The following is a 25,019-nucleotide window of genomic DNA, read 5'->3' as shown; positions in this document are numbered from 1 at the left end:
AGAAGTGGGAATGTTCACTGATGATTGCACAATGTTCATAGAATCACTACAATGCAGGAGGTGGCCACCAGGCCCATCGAGCCTGCACCGACCCTCCGAAAGAGCACCCCACCCAGGCCCACTCCCCTGCCCCATCCCCTGCAACCCTGTAACCCCATCCCCAGACACTGAGGGGCAATTTAGCATGGCCAATCCACCCAATTTGCACTTGGACCATTTGCAACTCCTCTCACACTGAAGCAGTCCACGTGCCTGGACAATATACAGGCTTGAGCTGACAAGTGTCATGTAACATTCGTGTCACACAAGTGCCAGGCAATGATCATGTCCAACAAGAGAGAATCAAACCATCGCCCTTGACATTCAATAACATTACCATCACTGAATTCCCCACTATCAACATCTTGGGGGTTACCATTGACCAGAAAGTGAACTAGCCATATAAATACTGTGGCTACAAGAGCAGGTCAGAGGCTAAGAATCCTGCAGCAATAAATCATCTCCTAAACCCTCCAAAGCCTATCCACCACTTACAAGGGACAAATCAGGAATATTATGGAATTCTCTCCACCGGCCTGGATGAGTGCAGCTCCAACAACACTGAAGAAGCTCAACACCATCCAGGACGAAGCAGCCCTACCACAAAAATTCTGTCCCTCCACCACCAACGCACTATAGCAGCAGTGTGTACCATCTATAATATATACTGCAGGAATTCACCAAGGCTCCTTATGGCAGCACCTTCCAAACCCATGACCACTACCACCTAGAAGGAACAGGGCAGCAGATACCTGGTAACACCACCACCCAGAAGTTTTGCTCCATCACTCACTATCCTGACTTAGAAATATATCGCCGTAAATTTTGATTTTAAATTTACATATCAGTAGAAAACATTAAATTGTCAATGTCACACATACATAGTAATATTCAGTAATTTACAGATATTTATGTAAGCATCCCCAATTTAAGTATTCTACATCCAACTATTCCATATCCATTGAATATTCCATACCGAAGATGTGTAGGTTAGGTGGATTGGCCATGATCAATGCGCAGGGTTACGGGAATAGAGCGGGATATGGGCCTAGGTACAGTACAATTTTGGAGGGTCGGTGCAGACTCAATGGGCTGAATGGCCTCTTTCTGCGCTATAGGGATTCTACGGCTATCAGAGCTGAAAGTGCTGCATGCTGACACTTAGAACAACCAACTTTAAAACATGCAGTAGTTTATACTGGCCAAAACAGATAAGCATTTGGCAACAGCATTAACATCAATTTCAAAGTTGTTGCTTACAGCACCTTAACTGCACTGCTTATGTTGGACTCGTGATTGTTGTTGCTCACCAATTTACACCTTTTTAAGGTGCACAGAATGCTAAAACAAAGACCTTATTCAATATGGCAAAAGGCTTTCAAATTAAAGGCTATTGCACAAATAACCTAGAGAGCTTCCAAGAATAAGGATGATCTCCCAAAGCTACCAAATTGAATTTATAACAGACAGCTTGGCTAACATGAAAAGCAAACTGATCTCATTTCGAGGCAATATTGCTGAAAAAAATATTCATCAAAGTTTTTTGTCTTACACTCATCAGGGCAATTGCAAAATGACAAATCCAAGAGAAGCAACATTCTGATTGCTCAAGGCACTGCCCTCAGAATTGCCATCACTTATTCTGTTTCGCTAAAACTGATGCAATGTGTGCACATGTTCTTTCTGGCTGCAATGAACAGGGCCTTGTGTGTTAACATATGTAGCTTCCAATACACACAAATGTGCGATATTGCAAGCCCAACTGACAATCTTAATTAAATTGGCTAAGCAACTAGCAGAGTCAAGCCGCCTGGTTTAAATTTAAAACAATGCTTGGCAGTTAACTGCCAGACACCATCAAATGGAGTATTCTTCATGGTAACGCCTCTACCAGAGTCCACTTGCCAACCAATCAACACTCACTTTCACACAGTATAAATTTGTTGCGTTTGTTGCAAAGCGAAATCTTCAATAAATATTGTCTCTTTTTTCAGTAATACTAAAGTTCTGTACTACCAAATGACTATTTAAAAAGCAATACTGCCACAGTGTTACCCCCTTTATACCAGCCATCTCAAAGAGAAGGCAAATCACATTTCTACCATAAGTGGTGGATACGGTACTTGAAATAGAAACTGCACCAACACTATATTCACCAGAAAATATTGTTTTCACCTCTTGGTTTTGGGTGTAATTACAAGTGAAATACCACTATTTCTCCTACTTAAGGGAAAATTGATAGCTTTAGATTTATTAATAAGTAGACATCAAAGCAGTCATATAAGCAGGGGGTATGACTAGCAACCAAAGGTTTTAACATTTTCACACTACACTATAGCATCAGAAATTCTTTTGCAAAAATAGATTATTGGTGATAAAGAGGTGATGGGTTTGATGGACATCAGGAACAGACTGTTCTCTTAAGACTATTTACTTAAAAATCGGATAGTCAAGCCATACATTTTCAGACTATTACAATGTACAATATATGCCAGCTAGCGCTGGCAGACAAGAGAAAATACATTGGTTGCACATAATTGCCTAGTACCCTGTTCCACAATTTTATTCTCAATCACTTATGAATCCCTCTTGGCTAGATATCAACATACATAGTACAGACAACACATAGAGACTTGCTATCTCTTCCAGCCCTATTCTTTTGAACTTTTCTGACATCTTGCCTAAGCCTACCACAAATATCTGCTCGTCTACTCTGAAGTGACCGGAGAAGTTTCCTAGTTTAAACGTGTTACATAAATGCAAGTTGCTGCTAATAGAAAAAGTGCAAAAATCAAAACTGGAGAAACAAACCTAAAAATAATGTTTTGAACAGATATACAAACTGTTTCATGTTATTGTTTAGAGTTTCTCAGTCCCTTAATTAAATTACACCATGTTACACAGTCCTCGGTGTTAACCATCTTTCTTTATCTAACACAAGTTTGACAGCATCTCTAAATATCACTATAATAGTAGCCATTTGACCGAAGGTTGCTATCAACGGTAGACTATGTTAATGGCACAGATAAATACACTGTGCTGGTTCACAACAAACTCCTATTGCTGTAACCACAAGAAGAAACTCAACTGCTTCAAAATAAAGCACAGTGCTACATAACTAGACCCTTGGGGATTCAAATGTACACGGAGTCAACAAGTCTCACATTGGCTCTATTTCAGCATCATTGTAGGAGGCCAACACCACAACCAGTCCCATGGACCCGAGTCTGAATGAGCTCCATCAATGGAGACCTGCAGCATTTATCGAACAAAACAGGCATAGAAAGGTCATAACTAATATTCAAAAGATTTCACAATTCACTGAAACTCTGCTACTTTAAAACACTGAATAGTGACATGCCAATCGTTATCCTTTAACCTGCATTACAAAAAACAGATTTGCAGGTCATTATCACATTGTTGTTTGAGGGAGCTTGCTGTGCACAAATTGGCTGCCACATTTGTTACACTGTAACTACACTGCGGCTGTAAAGCACTTTGGGAAGTCCTGAGGTTATGCAAGGTCCTATATAAATGCAAATCTTTCTTTTTTCCATATCCAGTGGATTGAAAGTTAGGATCAATCTTGTATTGATAGACCTCAATTACTGCAGCTTTTCCACCTGCCAAAGCTCCCCTACTCGCTTCTTCATAAAGAACTCATAGCACCACATCGGTTTGAAACTCGACCCAACCCACTAGCTGAGTAGCTGTTAATGTTTTCTCTATGAGTTAACCTCAGGAAGAAAGGTATCCAACGACCATGACTAACATGTTAGAGCCAAGTCCAATCGAACCCTGCATCAATGCCACGCTTTCCAGTCGGAGTCACCAGATGATCAAAAGACAGATATTTCCCCTCTCTAACCGAGGAATCATCCCAACCACAAACACCATCTGGAGCAACTTTTGTTTTACTGAGCACTGGGACTGCGGCCCTAAGGACCAGGTTCGAATCCCGGCCCCGGGTCACCGTGCCGGGATCAAACCTGGGTCCTCAGTGCTGTGAGGCAGCAGTGCTAACCACTGCACCACCTTGCCGCCACTCCTTTCCCATATTTTCAAAGACAGGGACTAAAAAATGATATCCCTATGCACAGCCACCTGCTGTATCTTTTAAAACAATGATTAGCTGGGAAGGGAGAAAATTTAAAAAAGAGATTCTGGAGTGTGAATTAGTTAGTGCAGGCACCAATGCATATCATTACATAACATTCCCAAAATCCAGACAAAGCAAACAAGACACATAACACTACAAAACATGACAGTTTAAATTATATGGGAATGTGTACATTGCTGTACTTATTAGTCTGGTGCAATTGTTTTTACTTGCCATTTTCTCAGCTGCACAAAGCCTAAAAATAGGACCCATTTTCAGCCAAAGTTTTCACATTAAGAAATGCCATAAGGGTTGTAAAGAACTTGCATAAAAAGGAGGAAAGGACTTCTGGTGACGGGATGTGCTCGGAACGTCTCACGAGATTCTATGAAATCCCATGAGGCATCGCGATCAGGATCTCGCCCCCACTGGCCGTAATCCAGATCAGCACATTCAGTTCATTTAAATATTAATTTGCCGAATTCTCCCAGTGCAAAGGACAACAGCCGAGCCTGCGAGACCTTTCCATTGGGCCATATGGTAATTGTCTACACAAACGGGGACCAGACGTAATGGCATTGTGGGGTTGGGGGGGGGGGGGGGTCCCTGGGGCCTCACCAAGGTTGGGGCAAGTCAAAAGTGGGGATGGGTGGGAGAAGATGGGGGTAGCCTTCCAATATGACACCCCGATCTGCAAGGAGCCTTTCCTGCTGGCGAGCTTCAATCCCTCAAAATGCAACCTCAGCACTGCAGCTGCTAATAAACACCCCAGCAAATGCCCCTGAAACCAAATATAGAATTTTTTCCGGTGAATGACACCCCAAATTTCTGCGTCATGATAACTTGTCAGGGTGGCCAAGTTGGCTAAGGTGCCACATTTAAGGAATGTCCTTCATTAACCTTGAAAACCTGATGGTTTCTGGTTCCTTTACAGGGGTGTGGGCTGTAATCCAATTTCTGGCATTCTCCCTGCTGGGTAGCACAGTGGCTAGCACTGCCGCCTCACAGCTCAGGGACCCAGGTTCAATTCTAGCCTCGGGTGACTGTGGGGAGTTTGTACTTTCTCCCTGTGTCTGCGTGGGTTTCCTCCCACAGTCCAAAGATGTGCAGGTTAGGTGGATTGGATTGAACCTTAGTGTCCAAAAGGTTAGGTAGGGTTACTGGGTTACAGGAATAGGGTGGAGGCATGGGTTTAAGTAGGGTGCTCTTTCCAGGGACTGGTTCAGATTCGATGGGCCGAATGGCCTCCTTCTGCACTGTAGGGATTCTATGATGATCCGGCACAACCTTCTTAAGACCTTGCTCTTCATTTGATAATGATGGGTTCAAACCATATCAGCGGTTCATATTTATTGTATCTGTGCTGCATTCGGTGTTATTATGGTTAGCACAAGTTGACAGTAATAGCTGCTGGTAACAAATTGACTGCCACCTTTTCATCACTTTACTGTCTGGTTCATAATTGTTTGCCAGCCTTGGTCTGTATTAATTCTCAAATAAGTCCAGTCATCGACTTCACAAAGAAATTGAACTTCAAAGCTAAAGTTTAGTAGACTAAAGACTAAACTACAAGAACATTCAAAATAGGACGACTGTTTTTCTAGTGATCCTCCTCTTTACCTATTAAATACAGTAACCCCCAACACTAATCAGGAAAAACTAATCACAATTGTTCTTCAGATAACACGGCATTTTTGCACAGTAATTGAAGTCAGAGGCAGAATGTAAAGAAACAGGGGCTTGAAATATAACTGCAATTGAAGGCACAGTGCTGTAGAGAGCTCAGAACTCAACTCATTTTTGGATACAGTTACAGAATGCCACTTTTGAAAAACTCGATCGGTATAATCTTGTGATTTGAATATTTACTGAGAGTTACTAATTTACCGGCAACTTGCGGTTACAATGAGGTTTCTGAAATGGAAACTAATGGAGCAGAGAGCGCCATGTGTTTGTTTCATGTCTGTGCAAAGCACTCTGGGCTGTCCTTTGCCTCATCTCAATTCATACACCAATTACCGTTCAATTATTCAACTGGACCAACATTTCTACTGTAGGTATAATCCAATAGAAGTATACAAACATGTCCAGCTACAAAGAGCTGCAATCGTGGCATTTTCCGTATAATTAAAAAAATAACTCAGTATGTGAACAACTTCCATTTTATGTAAATTCCACTGCAGTCATTTTTCTTTTTTTTTTTTTAAATGGTTTTTATTGGGTTTTTCAAACATGGTATATTTACAGGTGTACACAAAGAGGAAGGAGAGAAAAAAAGAGAGGGCAATACAAACAAGATAAGTCTTGGAAGCCCCCCCCCCTTTCTTTTCTACTGTTTTTATTTTACATAGAGAGTACATACTACTAGTAGAAAACAATACAGGGAAATCTATTGTCAACTTGTCAGACTACACCCTTCAACCAGACAAAATCGAAGTCCTCAGCAGAGGGCTCAATTTCTGCACCACCACCAAAATGGACCCCATCAGTCTCGCGGCAGACACAGAGGAATTCATTAGGCGAATGAGGCTCCAGGAATTCGTCCACAGACCCCAAGAGGCCGACAGCGAACCCAAGGAGACGACCAATGAACCGGAACAGCAGACCGCGAGATCTGCGGTGCAGCAACCGAAAAGGAAAGTGTCGAATTGGAGCCCTCTGGAAGGCCGCTGCCCTAGACTCGACATGTATGCTCAAGCCATCAGGAGTCGTGTCAATGCCAGATTCATCAGTCGCATTCACAAGGCAGCCCCGAACGTTACCCAAGCACAATACAACGCCATTCACGCTCTCAAGACCAACTGCAACATCGTTATCAAACCAGCAGACAAAGGGGGGGCCACCGTCATACTGAACAGGACAGACTACTGCAAAGAAGTATACCGACAACTCAACAACCAAGAACACTACAGACAGTTACCCGCAGATCCAACCAAGGAACACATCCGCCAACTCAACAGACTTATCAAGATCTTGGATCCAGACCTTCAGAGCACCCTACGTGCTCTCATCCCACGTAATCCCTGCATTGGAGATCTCTACTGCCTCCTGAAAATACACAGGACCAACACACCAGGCCGTTCTATCGTTTCAGGCAATGGGACTCTGTGTGAGAACCTCTCTGGCCACATCGAGGGCATGTTGAAACCCATCGTACAAGGTACACCCAGCTTCTGTCGCGATACAACGGACTTCCTACAGAAACTCAGCACCCATGGACCAGTTGAACCAAGAACATTCCTCGTCACAATGGATGTCTCGGCACTCTACACCAGCATCCCCCATGACGACGGCATTGCTGCAACAGCCTCAGTCCTCAACACCAATAACTGCCAATCTCCAGACGCAATTCTGCAACTCATCCGCTTCATTCTAGATCACAACGTCTTCACCTTCGACAACAAATTCTTCATCCAGACGCACAGAACAGCCATGGGGGCCAAATTCGCACCTCAATATGCCAACATCTTCATGCACAAGTTTGAACAAGACTTCCTCACCGCACAGAACCTTCAACCGACGTTATACACCAGATACATCAATGACATTTTTTTCCTTTGGACCCACAGCAAAGAATCACTGAAACGACTACACGATGAGATCAATAAGTTCCATCCCACCATCAGACTCACCATGGACTATTCTCCAAATTCAGTTGCATAAAAAAAAACACCTCTGTCATACTACACCAGTAATATAAAATAGTTTGTATGGGGGGAGTGCGGCGCCTGGGTGGCATCTCTGATGTTGCTTGCTGTTGTGATTTTGCCTCCGCTTCATTTCTTCCTCATTCGTCGTTTCTTCCTCATGTACTTTCTTGCTCTCGGTCGCGGTGTTCATCATGGTTGTTGTCATTTCCTATGCTCTCCTACCAGTTTGTGTTCCCTCGTCTTTCCCCCCCCCCCCCCCCAGTTCCCCTCTATTGTTCTTTGCCCCCTGTCTTTCCTTCTTCCCCCCCCCCCATCCCTGTCCCCCTGCCCCCTCTCCCTCCTTGCAGCTCACCTTTCTTTTCTATTGTGTTTAGCTACCACCCCTCTTGTACTGTTCTCCACCGCACCACCCCCCCCCTGGTCTTTCCCTCCCTTCCTTCTCTTTTCTCATGCTTTGGCTACTTTCCCCTAGCTCTTGGCTACTTGATTATTCATCAGCTTGTTTGTTTGTTGGCCACAAACAGGTCCCGGCACAGTTGGGTGACTGGTTCCCATGTTCTGAAGAAGCCATCATCCGACCCTCAGATGGCGAATTTGATTTCCTCCATTTGGAGAGATTCTGATAGGTTGGACAGCCAGTCTGCAGCTTTGGGTGGTGGTGCTGACCCCCAGCCGAGCAGGATTCTACAACGGGTGATCAGGGAGGCAAAGGCAAGGGCGTCCGTCCTCCTCCCCAAGAGGAGATCCGGCTGGTCTGATACCCCAAAGACCGCCACTTTCGGGCATGGCTCCACCCTCACAACTACCACTTTGGACCTTGCCTCGAAGAAGGCTGCCCAATACCCAGCAAATCTGAGGCAAGACCAGAACATGTGGGCATCACTGTTCACATCTGTCCTCCAACTCCGGGAAGAACCTACTTATTCAGGTTCTTGTTAAGTGAGCTCTATGTACCACCTTTAGTTGCGTTAGGTTGAGTCTCGCACATGTGGAGGTGGAGTTGACCTTATACAGTGCTTCACTCCAGAGTCTATTTCGAGCCCCAGGTCTTCCTCCCATTTCTTCCTTGTTGTGTTTAGTATGGTGTTGGCCTTCTCTACCAGTTGTTCGTATATGTCGCTACAGTTTCCTTTACCCAGAATGTTTGCGTCGAGTAACTCCTCTAGTAGTGTCTGTCGTGGTGGTCGTGAATTCCATAACAGTCCTGACTAGGTACTAGGTTCCCGTACCAGCCTCCCCGGACAGGCGACGGAATGTGGCGACTAGGGGCTTTTCACAATAACTTCATTGAAGCCTACTCGTGACAATAAGCGATTTTCATTTCATTTCATTTCAGGTATAGTAGAATAGATAACCTGCTCCCAGGCATCTACCAAACTGATGCAATTTCTGGCCGGGAATACCACCTTAGCATCACAATTTACCCGCTCATTTGGAGCTCCAGTGTTGTGCCACAGTCTGGTAGGGGAATAAAAAAATCACCCTCCTGATTGTATACATGGCAAGATTTTGAACTAAGCTGCACCATTCAAGCTAAATGACAAGTCCCCTACAGCAAGTAAGACGAAAGACCACGTCTTGCTGGGATGCTTGTACAGTTGCTGTGTAAACCAATTATCCAGCAGAGTGGGAGAAGCCTGGGAGCAGGCTATCCACTAGCCCTCGCAGATGGGGCCTGTGCAAGGAGTACAGAAAGGGAATCCAGTAAGGAACATACAATATAAGCAGTTAAGGGTGACACAGAGATTTTCGTCAGTTAACGGCTGCCATCTAGTGGGAGAAAAAATGTGTAAACAAACTCTCACTGCGAGACTACTGCTTGGCAAAGACAAAACACAAACATAGCTGAGGCTAGACAGTTAGCTATCAGAGCTTACACACCCAAGTAAAAAAGGAAAGCCCTTTCTTCTTTGTTACTTTACTTAATTGTATCTTGAGTGAATATAATGAGTGTGCATCCTCCATTATACTCGGAAGACCAGTGTTGTGCAGTCTGCGCATGAAACTCTGCCTGGCATTGTTTCTAAATCTTTTTAATTTTTTTCATGGGATGTGAACATCTCTAGCTGGGCCAGCATTTATTGCCCATCCCTAATTTCCCTTGAGAAGGCAGTGGTGAGCTGCCTTCTTGGACCACTGCAAGCCATATGGTACAGGTGCAATCACGGTGCTGTTAGGAAGGATTTTGAGCCAGTAACAGTGAAGGAACAATATACTTTCAAGTCAGGATGCAGTGTGGCTTGATGGGGAACTTATTGGTGGTGGTGTGCACATGCATCTGCCACCTTTATACTTCGAGGTAGCAGAGGTCGTGGGTTTGAAAACTACTGTCAAAGGAGCACTGGTGAGTTGCTGCACTGCATCATGGTGGTAGTACACACTGCTGCTACTGTGGATCGGTGGTGAAGGGAGTGAATGTTTAAGATGGCAAATGGGGTGCCAATCAAAAGGGCTGCTTCATTCTGGGTGGTCTCACGGTTCAAGAGTGTTCTGATAGCGGGGGATTCAGTGATGGCAATGCCATTGAATGCCATGGAGAGATGATTAGATTCTCTTTAGTCGGAGGTCGTCATTGCCTGGCACAAATGTTACTTGTCATTAATCAGCCCAAACTTGAATATTTTCCAGGCCTTGCTGCATATAGACACGGACTGCTTCAGTATCTGAGTCGTGAATGGTGCTGAACATTATGAAATCATCCGCAAATATCCTCACTTCTGATGGAGGGAAGGTCACTGATGCAGCAGCTGAAGATGGTGAGCCTTGGACACTACCCTGAGGAACTCCTGCACTGATGTCCCAGGACAGAGATGATTAATCGCCAACAACCACCTTTTTTTCCCCGAGCTAGGCTCCCCAATTTTCATTGAATTCAGTTTTGCTGGGGCTCCTTGATGCCACACTCAGTCAAATTCTGTTTTGATATCAAGAGAAGTCACTCTCACCTCTGGAGATCAGTTATTTTGTCCATGTTGGCACCAAGGCTGTAATGGGGTCAGGAGTTGAGTGGCAGAATCCAAACTGAGTGTCAGTGAGAGGATATATTGTTGATTAAGTGCCACTTTATAGCACTGTTCTTGACACTTTCCATCACATTACTGATGATCGAGAGTAGACGGATGAGGCAGAAATTATACAGGTTGGATTTGTCCTACATTTTTGGATAGGACATACCTGCGCACTTTTCCATATTACTAAATGGATACTGATGTTTTAGCTGTATTGAAACAGCTTGGCTAGGGTGTGGCAGTTCTGGAACACATGTTTTGAGCGCTATTGCCAAAAGGTTGTCAGGGCTTATAGCCTTTGCAGCATCGAGCACCTTCAGCCATTCCTTAATATCATGTGGACTGAATCAAATTGGCTGAAGACTGGTATCTGTGATGCTAGAAACCTCAGGAAGAGGCCGAGATGCAACATCCTCTTGGCATTTCTGCCGAAGGATGGTTACAAATGCTTCAGCCTCGTCTTTTACGCACTGTGTGGAGTTTGCACATTCTCCCAATGTATGCATGGGTTTCACCCACAATTCAAAGATGTGCAGGTTAGGTGGATTGGCCATCCTAAACTGCCCCTTAATTGGAATAAAATAATTGGGTACTCTAAATTCATTTTTTTTAAAGCCTAGTCTTTTACAGTGACATGATGGGCTCCTCCATTATTGAGGAGGGGGATATCTGTGGAGCCTCATCCTCCAGTGAGTTGTTTCATTGTCCACCACCATTCACAGCTGGATGTGGCAGGACTGCAGGGCTTAGATCTATCCGTTGCTTGGGAGATCGCTGAGCTCAATCTATTGCATGTTTCTTTCGCTGTTTGGCATACAAGTAGTCTTGAGTTGTAGCTTCACCAGGTCGACACCTCATTTTTAGGTATGTCTGGTGCTGCTCCTCAGGTGCCCTGAGGCTACACATCATGGTTCATACAGTACTGCTGTGGCTGATCCACGGCATCTTATGGATGTTCGGGTTTCAGTTGTTAGATCTGTTCTAAATCTATCGCATTTATCACAATGATAATGCCACACAACACGATGGAGGGTATTGCTTCAAAGCTGCAGTTATAATACAGATTTTGAGGGCAACTGATTTCAAGGTATATTTTTTCTTTTAATTGAGTTTAGTGGCCTTTTTTTTCAAAATTGAACAGTGGACAGATATCTTGGCACTTTTGCGTGTTTGTTCAGAGCTTGTCAGGCTCTTATCTCCAGAACTGACCAGAGTCATGAAATGCAAGACTCCTTCAGGACTGTCCATTGAATCTTCTACAGATATGAAGGCTCTTCACCTTCTGATAGGAGGCAGGAGACAGGAAAGGACTTACTTCAATGCAATTAACTTCTTTGCCTGGTGGAACAATGGCTCATTTGAAATTAACAGTGTGGCTAGTTTGATTTGGTTGTGGTAAAGACAGGCTGCAAAAGCCATGTGTGGCCGAACTCCAGAAATATCTTTGAAAGATATCAGAAAAGCACCTCAGCCAAGGAAGGACAATGGGGAAGGTATTCAGAAATCAAATGTGTTCTGTTGATAGGAATCTAGCTATTTGAAATGTCGCAACTACAGAACTAATGAACAAGAAACCTTCTCTTTTCCAAAATCTGCAGTCTGCCTACAAAGGCAACTTCTGATTATTCAACTACAGGAGCCATCACAGGTACGAACATAAATATTCAACTTCAATCTTTCACTCCAGACTACCAACATTTCAGCTGCAAGTTACAGGCCTGCAACAATTTGTTAAACAACTGAACTGAATGCAATCTTTACATGTATCTTTTATTGTAATTTGATTAAATTTTTGTGTGCACTGAGCTAGCAACTTTTTATAAATTCTATTTAAGTAACTTATAGCATTGTGTTGTAATAAACTATGAGTTAACTTGTTTTAGACTAAAGCTTCGCTGGTTATCTTGGAATCAAACCACTCGCAAGTTAAAAAGGGCCTACAAATAAACACACACAAATCTTTAGCACATGGACCACTTAGAGAAAATGCCTTTTACATGCTTGTGACAGTATCCCCAATGTGAAGACAGGACTTGTTTTCCACAAGGACTGTGCGGTGGTCACTTCTACCAATACCATAATGGACATATGCATCTGCAACTGGTAGACTGGTGAGGACAAAGTAGAGTAGGTTTTTCCATCTTACTGATTCCCTGCGACCTGCCTCAGAACCAGTCGAGCAGCTACGTCCTTTAAGACTCTTTCAGCTGTGAGTAGTTGTGTTACTGAGCCATTCTTAGTGATGGGCATTGAAGACCCCACCCTGGCTACATTCTCTGACCATGTCACCTTCAGGCTTTCCGCCAAGTTGTGTTCAACAGTATTGACTCAGCTGAGGGACGGTAATCAGCAGTTTTCCTTGTTCATGTTTGACTTGGTGCCATGGAACCTTATGGGGCCCAGAGTCAATGTTGAGGGCTCCCAGGAAAACTCAATCTTTATTGTTGTGACCAGCTGCACAGGCCTAAAGATGGTGTTGTCTGGGACATTGGACCGTTCAATTGGAGAATATGACTATGTCACATTGTTGTTGGACAAGTTTGTGGGTCAGCTCTCCCAAGTTTGGCACAATCCCCTGGATGTAAGGAAGACTTTGGACGATCAACTGTCTGGGTGTGCCATTGTCATTTCCAGTGCCAAGGTTGATGCCGGGTGCTCTGTCCACTTTAATACCTTTTAACAGTTGTATGAAACAGCTACAAAGGCTGAGTGGCTTACTAGTCCATTTAAGAGGTCATTTAAGAATCAACTACAGTGCTGTAGTCTGGAGTCACAAATAAGTCAGACCTGGTAAGGACAGCAGATTTATTTTGCTAAAGGACAATAGCAAACCAGGTGGATTTTTGTAAAAATTCAAAATGGTTTCATGGTCACCATTACTGAGATTAGTTTTTCATTCCAGATGTATGACTTGAATTCAAATTCCACCAGCTGCCATGGTGGGATTTGGACCAGTGTCCCCAAAGCATTATCCTGGGTCTGTGGATTACTAAGCCAGTGACATTGCCACTGCACAACAGCTCCCCCTCAATATTCAGTGAGAGCTTTTGCATTATTCTAAGATCTTATATAGGACTTTAATGGATTTGCTCTGTGCTCTTCAACATCAAACAGGTACTGCAAAGGTTTTTTCCTCTGCCAATCCTTCCAACACTAAGAGCTGCAGCTTCTCCACTCTTTTCTTTCATGACAGATTTTAGAGTCATTGGTTCTCTGCATCTCATTCACCATTTGAGTGCCCCACCTGGGTCTTGTTATGAGATGCCATTTTCAAGACGCAATCCAACCAGAGCACTCTACGGTTGACGTGATATTCTTTCATTAACTTAACTGATCTAGTGATACAATTCCATTTTCGAACTGTTTGATTCTTTGCTGCCTCTCCCTGATCTAGTTTCCTCCCAGGCTACTTACCACTGCTGTGCAACCAGATACTGCATGTGTTCCCTTGGAGAGTTCTGCATAACGAGTCGTGGGAAATTTACACAAACCTCATGAGACAGTTGTGGGAAAATTGAGAAATACTATGCTGTCGTAAGAACTCCTAATTTCTTTTGAAACACACTCCTGCGCTGGGAAAATCAGCTTAATTATTGTAATGGTATTATTCAAAATGCAGGTGAATAATGTTGCTGAATTTTCATTAAACACAGTCTAACTGAAATATGAGCCCAGGATCACTGGCAGTGCTGTAACGACCAACCGTAGTACACCAACTGTAAACAATAAAGTTGCCATGGAGAGGGGGTATCCTGAGTATCACCACACCTCAGGTAGGGGCACAGTTGAGAAGGCAGGGCCTTCATGAATAACTTCAGCTGGTAGAGGAATTGAACCCACGCTGTGGACCTTGCTCTACATCCGAACCAGCCCCTGTCCAGCCAACTGGGCTAAACTGACCCCCAACAGTGTTGCATCAGCAAGAGTACAGCTGTGTTATACCACAGTGCAGTACTGCAGGTACTAAAGCATAGTCCAAAAGATACATTACAGTACTGTGGATGCACTAAGCACACTCCAGCTGATAGTAAAGTGTCACAAGTGAACCACAGCTGATACTGTCCTCTGGGTTCTACAACTAATGCTGTGCTGTTTTGATTTGAGTATTACTGGGGCAACACAGCTTAAGGTCCAGCTGATTGCACTGTACTACAGCTGTATCACAGCTGATACAATTCAGTATTTGGAACACAAATTTCTTTTTTTTTTAAATAATTTTTATTGAAATTTTTTGGAAAATGTTTAGCAACAGAACAATAATAATAATAATAATCACCCCCCGGCACCCATAACAACGCATATAAAGAACCCCCCCCCACTAAACCTAATAAACAACAAAATAAATTATCAATAATTAAATTAACATAAACAATACCCCCCTGAAACCTCCCCCCCCCCCCCCCCCCCCCCCCCCCCGGGTTGTTGCTGCTGACCTAGTTCCCTATCGTTGAGCCAGAAAGTCAAGGAAAGGCTGCCACCTCCTAAAGAACCCCTGTACCGACCCCCTCAGGGCGAATTTGACCTTCTCCAGCTTAATGAATCCCGCCATGTCATTGATCCAGGTCTCCGCGCTTGGGGGTCTCGCATCTTTCCATTGCAACAAGATCCTCCGCCAGGCTACTAGGGACGCAAAGGCCAAAACACCGGCCTCTTTCGCCTCCTGCACTCCCGGCTCCACCCCAATCCCAAATATCACGAGTCCCCAGCCTGGTTTGACCCTGGATCCTACCACCCTCGACACCGTCCTTGCTACCCCATTCCAGAATTCCTCCAGTGCCGGGCATGCCCAAAACATATGGGCATGGTTCGCTGGGCTCCCCGAAGGAACACAAATTTCTGTTTATTTTCTAACCTTTTTTCTTTTTTTTTATAAATTTAAAGTACCAAATTCATTTTTTCCAATTAAGGGGCAATTTAGCGTGTTCAATCCACCTACCTTGCCTATCTTTGGGTTGTGGGGGCGAAACCCATGCAAACACGGGGAGAATGTGCAAACTCCACAGGGACAGTGACCCAGAGCCGGGATCGAGCCTGGGACCTCGACGCCGTGAGACTGCAGTGCTAACCACAGCTCCATCGTGCTGCCCTTTTATTTTCTAACCTAACCCAATGGCTATTGTGCTCCCACTGAAGCTGACTTACTTTCAATAACTTGAACTGAGTTAGAGAATTCCATATTTGCCATGGGCGGCACAATGGTACAATGAGCAGCATAGTGGCATCGTAGTTAGCACTGCTGTCTCACAGCACCAGAGACCCGGGTTCAATCCCGGCATTGGGAGACTATGTGAAGTTTTCACTTTCGCCCAGTGTCTGCATGGGTTTCTTCTGGGTGCACCGGTTTCCTCCCACAGTCCAATGATGTGCAGATTATTAATAATAATAATAATCTTTATTGTCACAAGTAGGCTTGCATTAACACTGCAATTAGATTAATGTGAAAAACCCCTAGTTGGCACATTCCGGAGAATTCAGAATATCCAATTCACTTAACAGCACGTCTTTCGGGACTTGTGCGAGGAAACTGGAGCACCCGGAGGAAACCCACACAGACACAGGGAGAACGTGCAGACAACACACAGACAGTGACCCGAGCTGAGAATCGAACCTGGGACCCTGGAGCTGTGAAGCAATAGCGCTATCTACTGTGCTACCGTGCCACCCATTAACTGGTAGTGTATTGGCCACGATAAATTGCCCCTTAGTGTCCGAAGATGTGGTTGGGTGGCAGTACGGGGATAGGATAAGGGAGGGGCAAAGGTAGGGTACTCTTTTGGAGGGTCAGTGCAGACTCGATGGGCTGAGTGGCCTCCTTCTGCCCTATAGGGATTTGACGATTCTATGTGTCAAACGTTTGGCATGAACTCGAGTGTTCACATCATTAGTTTCCTTTAAATGCTTTTTTCAAAGTGGAAGCATACCAGCCTTGATTTTGGTTGCAACACCTGTTTAAAAAAAAACTGTGATCGTCTTTCAAGATAATTTATTGACTGTAAAAGACTTTGGTATGTTCTGTCACCAGGGACAAGGCTTCAGCCACTTCCATGATTCAGTTGAGAATCTAGCAGGCCCACTGGCAGTGAGCCCCCATGAACTAGCACCCAGCGTTCACACCACAAAATCTGGCTTTCTCATCCGAATGAAAAACCTGCAACCCCTGCTTCTTGTGGAATAAAAGCAGAAAGTGCTAGAAATGCTCAGATCAGGCAACATCTGTGGATAGAGAAACAGATTTGACATTTTAAGTCACTAACATTTCACCAAAACAGTTTCTTCCACCTGCAGATGCTGCCTGTCCTATTCTGTATTTCTAGCATTTTCGGCTTTTATTTCAGATTTCCAACATCTGCAGTATTTTGCTTTTATATCAACTTCATGAGTCTTCTTCCAGAATAAGGAAATGGATTTAAGAGGTGAAAACACTGGGCAGTAGTGTATCAGAATACTTACTGATACTTTCGGGTTTATTATAGTTTCATAGGGGTCACAGAATTATATAAAATTTACAGCAATGAAACACATCATTTGACCCAACTGATCTCTGTCAATGATGCACACCATTCTCCTCTCATGCTACTTCACCTAATCCTATCGTCATAGTCTTTTACTCCATTCCCCCTCATGTACTTCTCTAGCTTCCCTTTAAATGCATCAATACATCATGTGTTGACAAATCCCACATTGTAACAACTCTCTGGGTCAATATTTTTTCTTGAATTCCTATTAAATTTCTTCCCAACTGGGCAGCACGGTGGCGCAGTGGTTAGCATTGCTGCCTCACGGCGCCGAGGTCCCAGGCTCGATACCAGCTCTGGGTCACTGTCCATGTGGAGTTTGCACATTCTCCCCGTGTTTACGTGGGTTCCATCCCCACAACCCAAAGATGTGCAGGATAGGTGAATTGGGCATGCTAAATTGTCCCTTATTTGGAAAAAATTAATTGGGTACTCTAAAAAAAAATTTTTAATTCTTCCCAACTATATTCTATTATGGTATTATAATCCCAGACCAGACCCCAACAGTTGGCAGGATGCTAGACAGAACTCATAATATTTTATTTTAATTTTGGAAGACTGTGAGAAAAGGATACCTCGCTCCAGGACTGATTTCCTGCACAAATAGGAATACGGTATATTAAAACAAACTTTATTACTAGCATAGGATTAAAATATCTCTAACACGAGACAAGAAAATAGCTTACAATTACCTCTTAAACAATGCTTAACAATTACATGACACACTAACTCCAAACTGCTACCTTGATCTCCCCTCAAATAACAGCCATCTCAGGACAAAATCCACTGTTAAATACAGTTAGTAGACTCAGGAATACTTGCTGTAAAGAGATGTATTGGATAAACCACTTTGTGAAAGAGAGATCTTTCACGAACCAGCTGCAAATTCTTGCCTGTCTCAACTTACTGTTTAAATTACTGGCCTTTGAAATAGCTCATATCCAGTTCACAGGCAAATCTTTAACTCACTGTCTTTAAATCAGCTGCTTCTGGGCTGTCCCAGTCAAATCTTTAACTGAACTGTTTTGAAAGAAATTGCTAGTCTGTCCACAGACAGGCCTAACCTCCCTACGTTGAGAGCAGCTGCTTGTCTGGGCACATGCCAATCTAAAACTAAACTTTTTAAACTGCAGACATTGCTTCAGCCCCTGGCTCCTCCCATTAACTACATCACCTTACTGATATCTAGTCCCCAGGGAACCCTCTTAATATAAACAAAATTCCATTAGCCCAAATGCTTACGATGCTTTATTGTACCTGTCTCCAAAAGGCCGAGCTGTCTTTCAAACCAGTATTTTTAAAAACATGCCTGCAGCAGTCACATGCTAACCCAGGTTTTCAACCCTTACTGCACCAAATATATATAATACAATATAGCTGAATTTCCCACATTCAACACAACAGCTCCGAGTTTTAGACAGTCCACAAATGAAAACAAAAACATTTTCTCAGCATCTACTGCATTAAATTCCTTCATAATTTTAAAAGGTCTCTATTAGTTCATCCCATTTCAAGCTTTTCCGAGAGAAGGATTTCTGCACATTTAGTCTTTCCTGATAATTAGTACCTCAAAGGTTACACGGTCTGTAATTAACTGAAGTAGAAAGCAACGATCAACACCTGTTAGTCAGATGCAAAGCCTAATGATTTGTTTCAGAGCAGCATTTATAAAAACCTGTGAGCAGTTCACCCATAAACTGATCTAGCTCACAAAATTATACACTCACGCTTCTCCACAGAGATTATAGGAGAGAGGGAGAGCAGGAGAGAGGGATATTTGCCTCACCCAGGGCATGTTCATTCACCTCTCAAGTTGTTCGAAGATTACATGGAGACCTTATACTGAAGTAACTCATCTGCACATTCTCTCTGCCAAGAAATAGGAGTGAGAAAATGCAATGTTTTTCCAGTTTGGGGGTTGAAGTCATGCTCCTCTTGAATGAACTATTTTGCAGAATTGGATGACAACCAACCCTCCACAGTCCGTCTATCCACATCAATTAGATCAAATTTATAAGAACAGAGCACAGATGCAAATTCACTAATTTAACACGAGAAAGTAGCAAATTTTTCAAGAATGCATTTACATGTTTTTTTTTTTCAAATCTGGCCAACCATAGTTTGTCCCACATACACGAAGAAAACAAGGGTCATGTTCGCTGGATCTCCTATTCTGGAAAAGGTGAACTAACTTGCCATGTTCTACCACATAGACATGGGCAAGAGCTAAGTATGGAAACAAATTGAAAATGCCTTAATGCCCTCACTCCGTTAATCCAGTGTTTCAACTTCCTTCAGAGAATAATTGCCAGTTAATTCTTTAATGTGAATCATTCCAAAAATCTTGACTTTTAAAGTACCTCGGATGACAACAACTTTAAGCATCCAGGTTTTACAGTCATTTATTTCTTATCTATTTTACTTTCAGAGAATCAAGTTTGGGCGTTGTTCATGAAAAACAATCAAAATCTTTCAGAAAACAGGTAAGCCCATTAGAGAACACAATTTAGAATTATTTTAACATTAAATATAACGCCAACGCCCCCCCCCCCCCCGTCCTCAAATCTGTGTAAAGTTCAGTCTTCCCATCATTTCCCAGAAACAAAAGGGGTGAATATATTCACAATTACTGCTGTTTATATTTTGTTTGTAACTTGAATTTCTTCCTTCCTTCAACCGCTAATCACATATTGTTCCCTTACTGAGGACTACTCATATCATATAGTCTACCAGGTGTGATGACCCATGTGCTTCTCACATTTTAAAAAAGCTATATTTTATATTGGGGTATTGGCCCCTTTAAGAACAAGGTTTCTCCAGGAGTTGATTTTTTGGCAAAGTTTGGCTTTTAGATAATTATCATGTGACCAGGTTGCCTGGGAGATAATAGAAGTGCAGTTGCGAATATTCAAGTTTCCCGATTTTTGTTTCAGGAGACACTCTGGAATATGTTGACCACTTCCCATACCTTGGCAGCCACCTCTCTCAAAAGACCACCATTGACAGGAAGATCCAATACCAGATCAGCTGTGCCAGTTCAACCTTCCACAAATTAGGGCAGCCAAGTGTTTTACAACAAAGACCTCCGCAAGTCAACAAAAGTCCGAGTATATAGGGCAGTCATCACACTGCTGCATTGCAGCGAGACTTGGAATGTGCATCAGTGACACATAGGAGCACTAGAGAAATTCCATTACAGTACCTCAGGTGCATCCTCCAGATTCACAAGGAGGATCATCAAACAAACACTGGTGTCCTCTTTGAAGCCAACTCTACAAGAAATCAGGGAAAACACCTGAAAAATCCACTTTGATGGACTAGACACCGTGTCCGGGTGTCCAAAAAAAGTATATTTCCCAACGGATCCTGTTTTCCCAACTCGCAAGTGGCAGTGTTAGAACAGAGAACAAAGAAAATGCTTCGACCATACTCTGAGCTCTCCTTTAAGCGTGGTAGCATTGACAACAATGACTGGGAGGGGCTTTTTATCAACCATTCAAAATGGCAACAACCTATTCACAATAAGCTGGTCACATTTTGAGTCACAATGTTTTGATGAAGAAACAGAGCGGTGGTAAGAAAGGAAAAACGGGCAGCAAATCCTGCACTCCAGAACCCATGACAGAATGTAGCTAAAATGACTGATAGCAGGCATGATGGGAAGGTTTTGGTCAACTTGAAATGAGACCTTGAGACCGGTGACCTACAACGCACAAGTTAGGAGTGTGATTGAAAACTTACCACTTGCCTGGATGAGTATAGCTCCATAGAACATAGAACATAGAACAGTACAGCACAGAACAGGCCCTTCGGCCCTCGATGTTGTGCCGAACAATGATCACCCCACTTAAACCCACGTATCCACCCTATACCCGTAACCCAACAATCCCCCCATTAACCTTACACTACGGGCAATTTAGCATGGCCAATCCACCTAACCCGCACATCTTTGGACTGTGGGAGGAAACCGGAGCACCCGGAGGAAACCCACGCACACACGGGGAGGACGTGCAGACTCCACATAGACAGTGACCCAGCCGGGAATCGAACCTGGGACCCTGGAGCTGTGAAGCATTGATGCTAACCACCATGCTACCGTGAGGCCCCAACAATAATAGCTCCAACAATAATACTAATAGTTATTATAGTCACAAATAGGCTTACATTAACACTGCAATGAAGTTACTGTGAAAAGCCCCAGTCGCCACACCCCGGTGCCTGTTCGGATACACTGAGGGAGAATTCAGAATGTCCAATTCACCTAACAAGCACGTCTTTCGGGACTTGTGGGAGGAAACCGGAGCAACCTGAGGAAACCTACACACTCAAGGGGAGAATATACAGATTCCCCACAGACAGTGACCCAAGCCGGGAATCGAGCCTAGGACCCTGGCGCTGTGAATCAAGAAGCTTGACAGCATCCAGGACAAAGCAGCCTGCTTGATTGGCAACCCATCCACAAAAGTTTGCTCACTCCACGACTGATGCAGAGTGGCAGTATGTACGATTTACAAGATGCACTGCAGGAAAACACCAAGACCCCTGAGACAAGTCCCTCCAAATCCATGACTGCTACCATCTAGAAGGACAAAGGCAGCAGATTATTGGGAATGCCGCCACCTGCAATTTCCCCAACAAGCCAATCACCATCCTGACTTGGAAATATATTGCTGTTCCTTCACAGTGGCTGGGTCAAAATCCGTGAACTCGCTTCCTAACAGCACTGTGGGTGTACCTACAACACATGGATTACAGCGGTTCAAGAAGGCAGCTTATCACCACCTTTTCAAGGGCAATAAATTCTGGCCAATCCACTGACACCCACATCCCATAAATGAAGAACAAAATACCTTTCCGTCAAGTACACATCATCCTACAATTGAGGGATAGCCAACGTCTATGACCTGAACTTTGATGGTACCCAATCTGCCATTTGGAAACCAGCTGTCGAATTTATTAAACTTATTTAAGATAGGTATATATCTAAGATGTCCTTTGAAGTGAAACTTATTGGAATATAGGAAAAGAGGTAGGCCATTCCACCCCATTAGTCTGTCCATTGTTCAGTGAGATCATGACTGATTTGTGTCATAACTGCAACTGCCTTGTCAAAATCATTTTTGGCATTTGACCAATATATACCTTCCATAAGACATGCAGCACATAAATGGGTTTATCTGCACTGTTTCTTTTCAGTATTCCAGTAACACTCATTTCATTTTTTTTGCATTTTTAAAAATATTCCTCAACACCGTTGGATAGGAAAAATCTATAGATCTATTCATTTAAAATCATTAACAAGCTAATCTCTACTGCATTTTGTAGGAGTGTGTTCTACATTTCCACCACGCTTTGCGTGAAGTAAGTGTTTCCAAAATTCTCTTTCAAATGGCCTTGTTGAGATTTTACAGCTGTGTCCCCTTTTTCTAGGTTTCCCCACGGAGGAGAAAATTGTTCATATATAGAACTCCACTGGCAATAGGTGTGCGAGGTGCACGGGAAGCCCAACAAATCATGTCCACATGTTTTGGGCATGCCTGAAGCTTAGAGAGTTTTGGCAGGGTTTTGCTAAGGCAACGTCCACGGTACTAAAAACACAGGTGGTGCCAAGTCTGGAGGTAGCAATCTTTGAAGTGTCGGAAGATCCAGGAGTTCAGGGGCGAAAGAGGCCGATGTCTTGGCCTTTGCCTCCCTGGTAGCCCGGAGACGGATCTTGTTAATGTGGAGGGACTCGCAGCCCCCCACCCTCCAAGTGTAGAGACCTGGGTGAGTGACATGGCTGGGTTTCTCAGTCTCGAGAAAATAAAGTTTGCCTCAAGAGGGTCAATGTTAGGGTTCACCCGGAGGTGGCAGCCGTTCGTCGACTTTCTCACGGAAAATTAAAATGTCAGCAGATGCAGTATTCAAGGAGTGGACAATTCCAAAATCTGGAAAATTATTGATGAGCCCTGGGATAGAAACCATCTGGCCTTGAGGAATCTGTCAATCTTAGTGCCAGGATATATATTTTTAAATAAATTTAGTGTACCTAATTCATTTTTTCAATTAAGGGGCAATTTAGCATGGCCAATCCACCGAGCCCGCACATCTTTGGGCGTGGGAGCGAAACCCACACAAACACGGGGAGAATGTGCAAACTCCATACGGACAGTGACCCAGAGCCGGGATCGAACCTGGGACCTCGGCGCCGTGAGGCAACAGGGCTCGTGCCAGGATATTTTTAATACTAAGTCATCGAGCTCCAGTTCTTGAATGTCAGGTATATTATCTTCTTTCTCGACAATGAAGATTAATACAAAGTAATTTTTCAACAAGTCCACCATCTCTTATTATAATTTCCATAATATCTGTGTTGAAAGGATTCCCATTACCCTCAAGTATCCTTTCCCTTCTAATACAATTGTAAAATTTGAGGTCAATACAGATATCCCTCATAATGAATCAAAAGCAGAAGGCATGTAGTGGAAGATCTTTACCTCTCCAGTGGTTGGATGGGTTCCAAATTTCTTTATCCATGGCATAATACTCCTACGGAAAAATGGATCATAAAATTTCAGGAAAAAAAGAGATACCAGCACATAAAAGGCACACTGAACTAGCAACCATTTCACTATGCGATCAACATATCCAGCTCTAATTCAGGTTCCCATTGATTGATTCCCATTCCAAACATTTGAGTATAATGTTGCCTGCCTATCTTCATTTCAGAACAAAATTACGCTGCTTCTGATAAAAATGAAAAACTGGTCAATATCAAATTTTCTAAAAAGGTGCAATCATTAAAGAATGGGCTTTTTTTTTGGGGACGATCCAAGTCCACCACTTGGAATAGTTTGAATTCTACCTTTGTGGATTTTATCACCATGCCGCTCAATCCCTTCTCTCTCCCTCTCTCCAGAAGGGCATCTTGAACTTATTTCCATTGAACATTTCAAAGTGCTTTCCAGTCAACAATTCTACAAGTCTTTTGTTTAAAAATATAAATTTAGAAAATCCTGCAAAGAGGTAATAGCTTTACCAGCATCTAAAAATAGTCTGAGGTAAGGTTAGTAAACCGAAAATGAACTTGTCTTTTCTCCTTTCCGATTCACCCCGATAGCCCACATATTTCTGGCAATTTGTTTTTAATTTCATTTGTCTTGCATTTTCAGCATTGCAAATCTATTAAACCTTTTTGCAAAAATCAACGAATGTGGCCTTCCCTTCCTATTCCCATCCCTTTAATGTTTAAACGTGTGTCATGGATCATAGAATTTACAGTGCAGAAGGAGGCCATTCGGCCTATCAAGTCTGCACCGCCTCTTGGAAAGAGCACCCTACCCAAGGTCAACACCTCCACCCTATCCCCATAACCCAGTAACCCCACCCAACACTAAGGGCAATTTTGGACACTAAGGGCAATTTAGCATGGCCAATCCACCTAACCGGCACATCTTTGGACTGTGGGAGGAAACCGGAGCACCCGGAGGAAACCCACACGGGGAGGATGTGCAGACTCCGCACAGACAGTGACCCAAGCCGGAATCGAACCTGGGACCCTGGAGCTGTGAAGCAATTGTGCTATCCACAATGCGACCATGCTGCCCTCTGACGATTGACACATTCAGAAAAAAAAAGAGCACAATCCAGCTCGTAATCCAGAGACTCAGACTATTACTCTGGAGGCACAAGTTCAAATCCAACATGGCAGCTGATGGAATTTAATAAT

At 43.5% G+C, this 25,019-nt stretch overlaps 1 protein-coding gene across 2 annotated transcripts in view; it reads right to left on the bottom strand.

Moving 5' to 3' along the window:
* Positions 1–25,019, bottom strand: part of ppil2 (peptidylprolyl isomerase (cyclophilin)-like 2) — a 488,471-nt gene that overhangs the window by 440,460 nt on the left and 22,992 nt on the right. For both annotated transcript variants that reach the window (XM_038793092.1, XM_038793083.1), the window contains exon 5: positions 23,788–23,839. In XM_038793092.1, coding sequence (XP_038649020.1) covers positions 23,788–23,839 — 52 coding nt within the window. The remainder of the gene's footprint in view (positions 1–23,787; positions 23,840–25,019) is intronic.

Source organism: Scyliorhinus canicula, chromosome 1, assembly GCF_902713615.1.
Source record: "Scyliorhinus canicula chromosome 1, sScyCan1.1, whole genome shotgun sequence".
Classification (NCBI taxonomy): Eukaryota; Metazoa; Chordata; class Chondrichthyes; order Carcharhiniformes; family Scyliorhinidae; genus Scyliorhinus; species Scyliorhinus canicula.
This window is presented reverse-complemented; position numbering and strand designations above follow the sequence as displayed.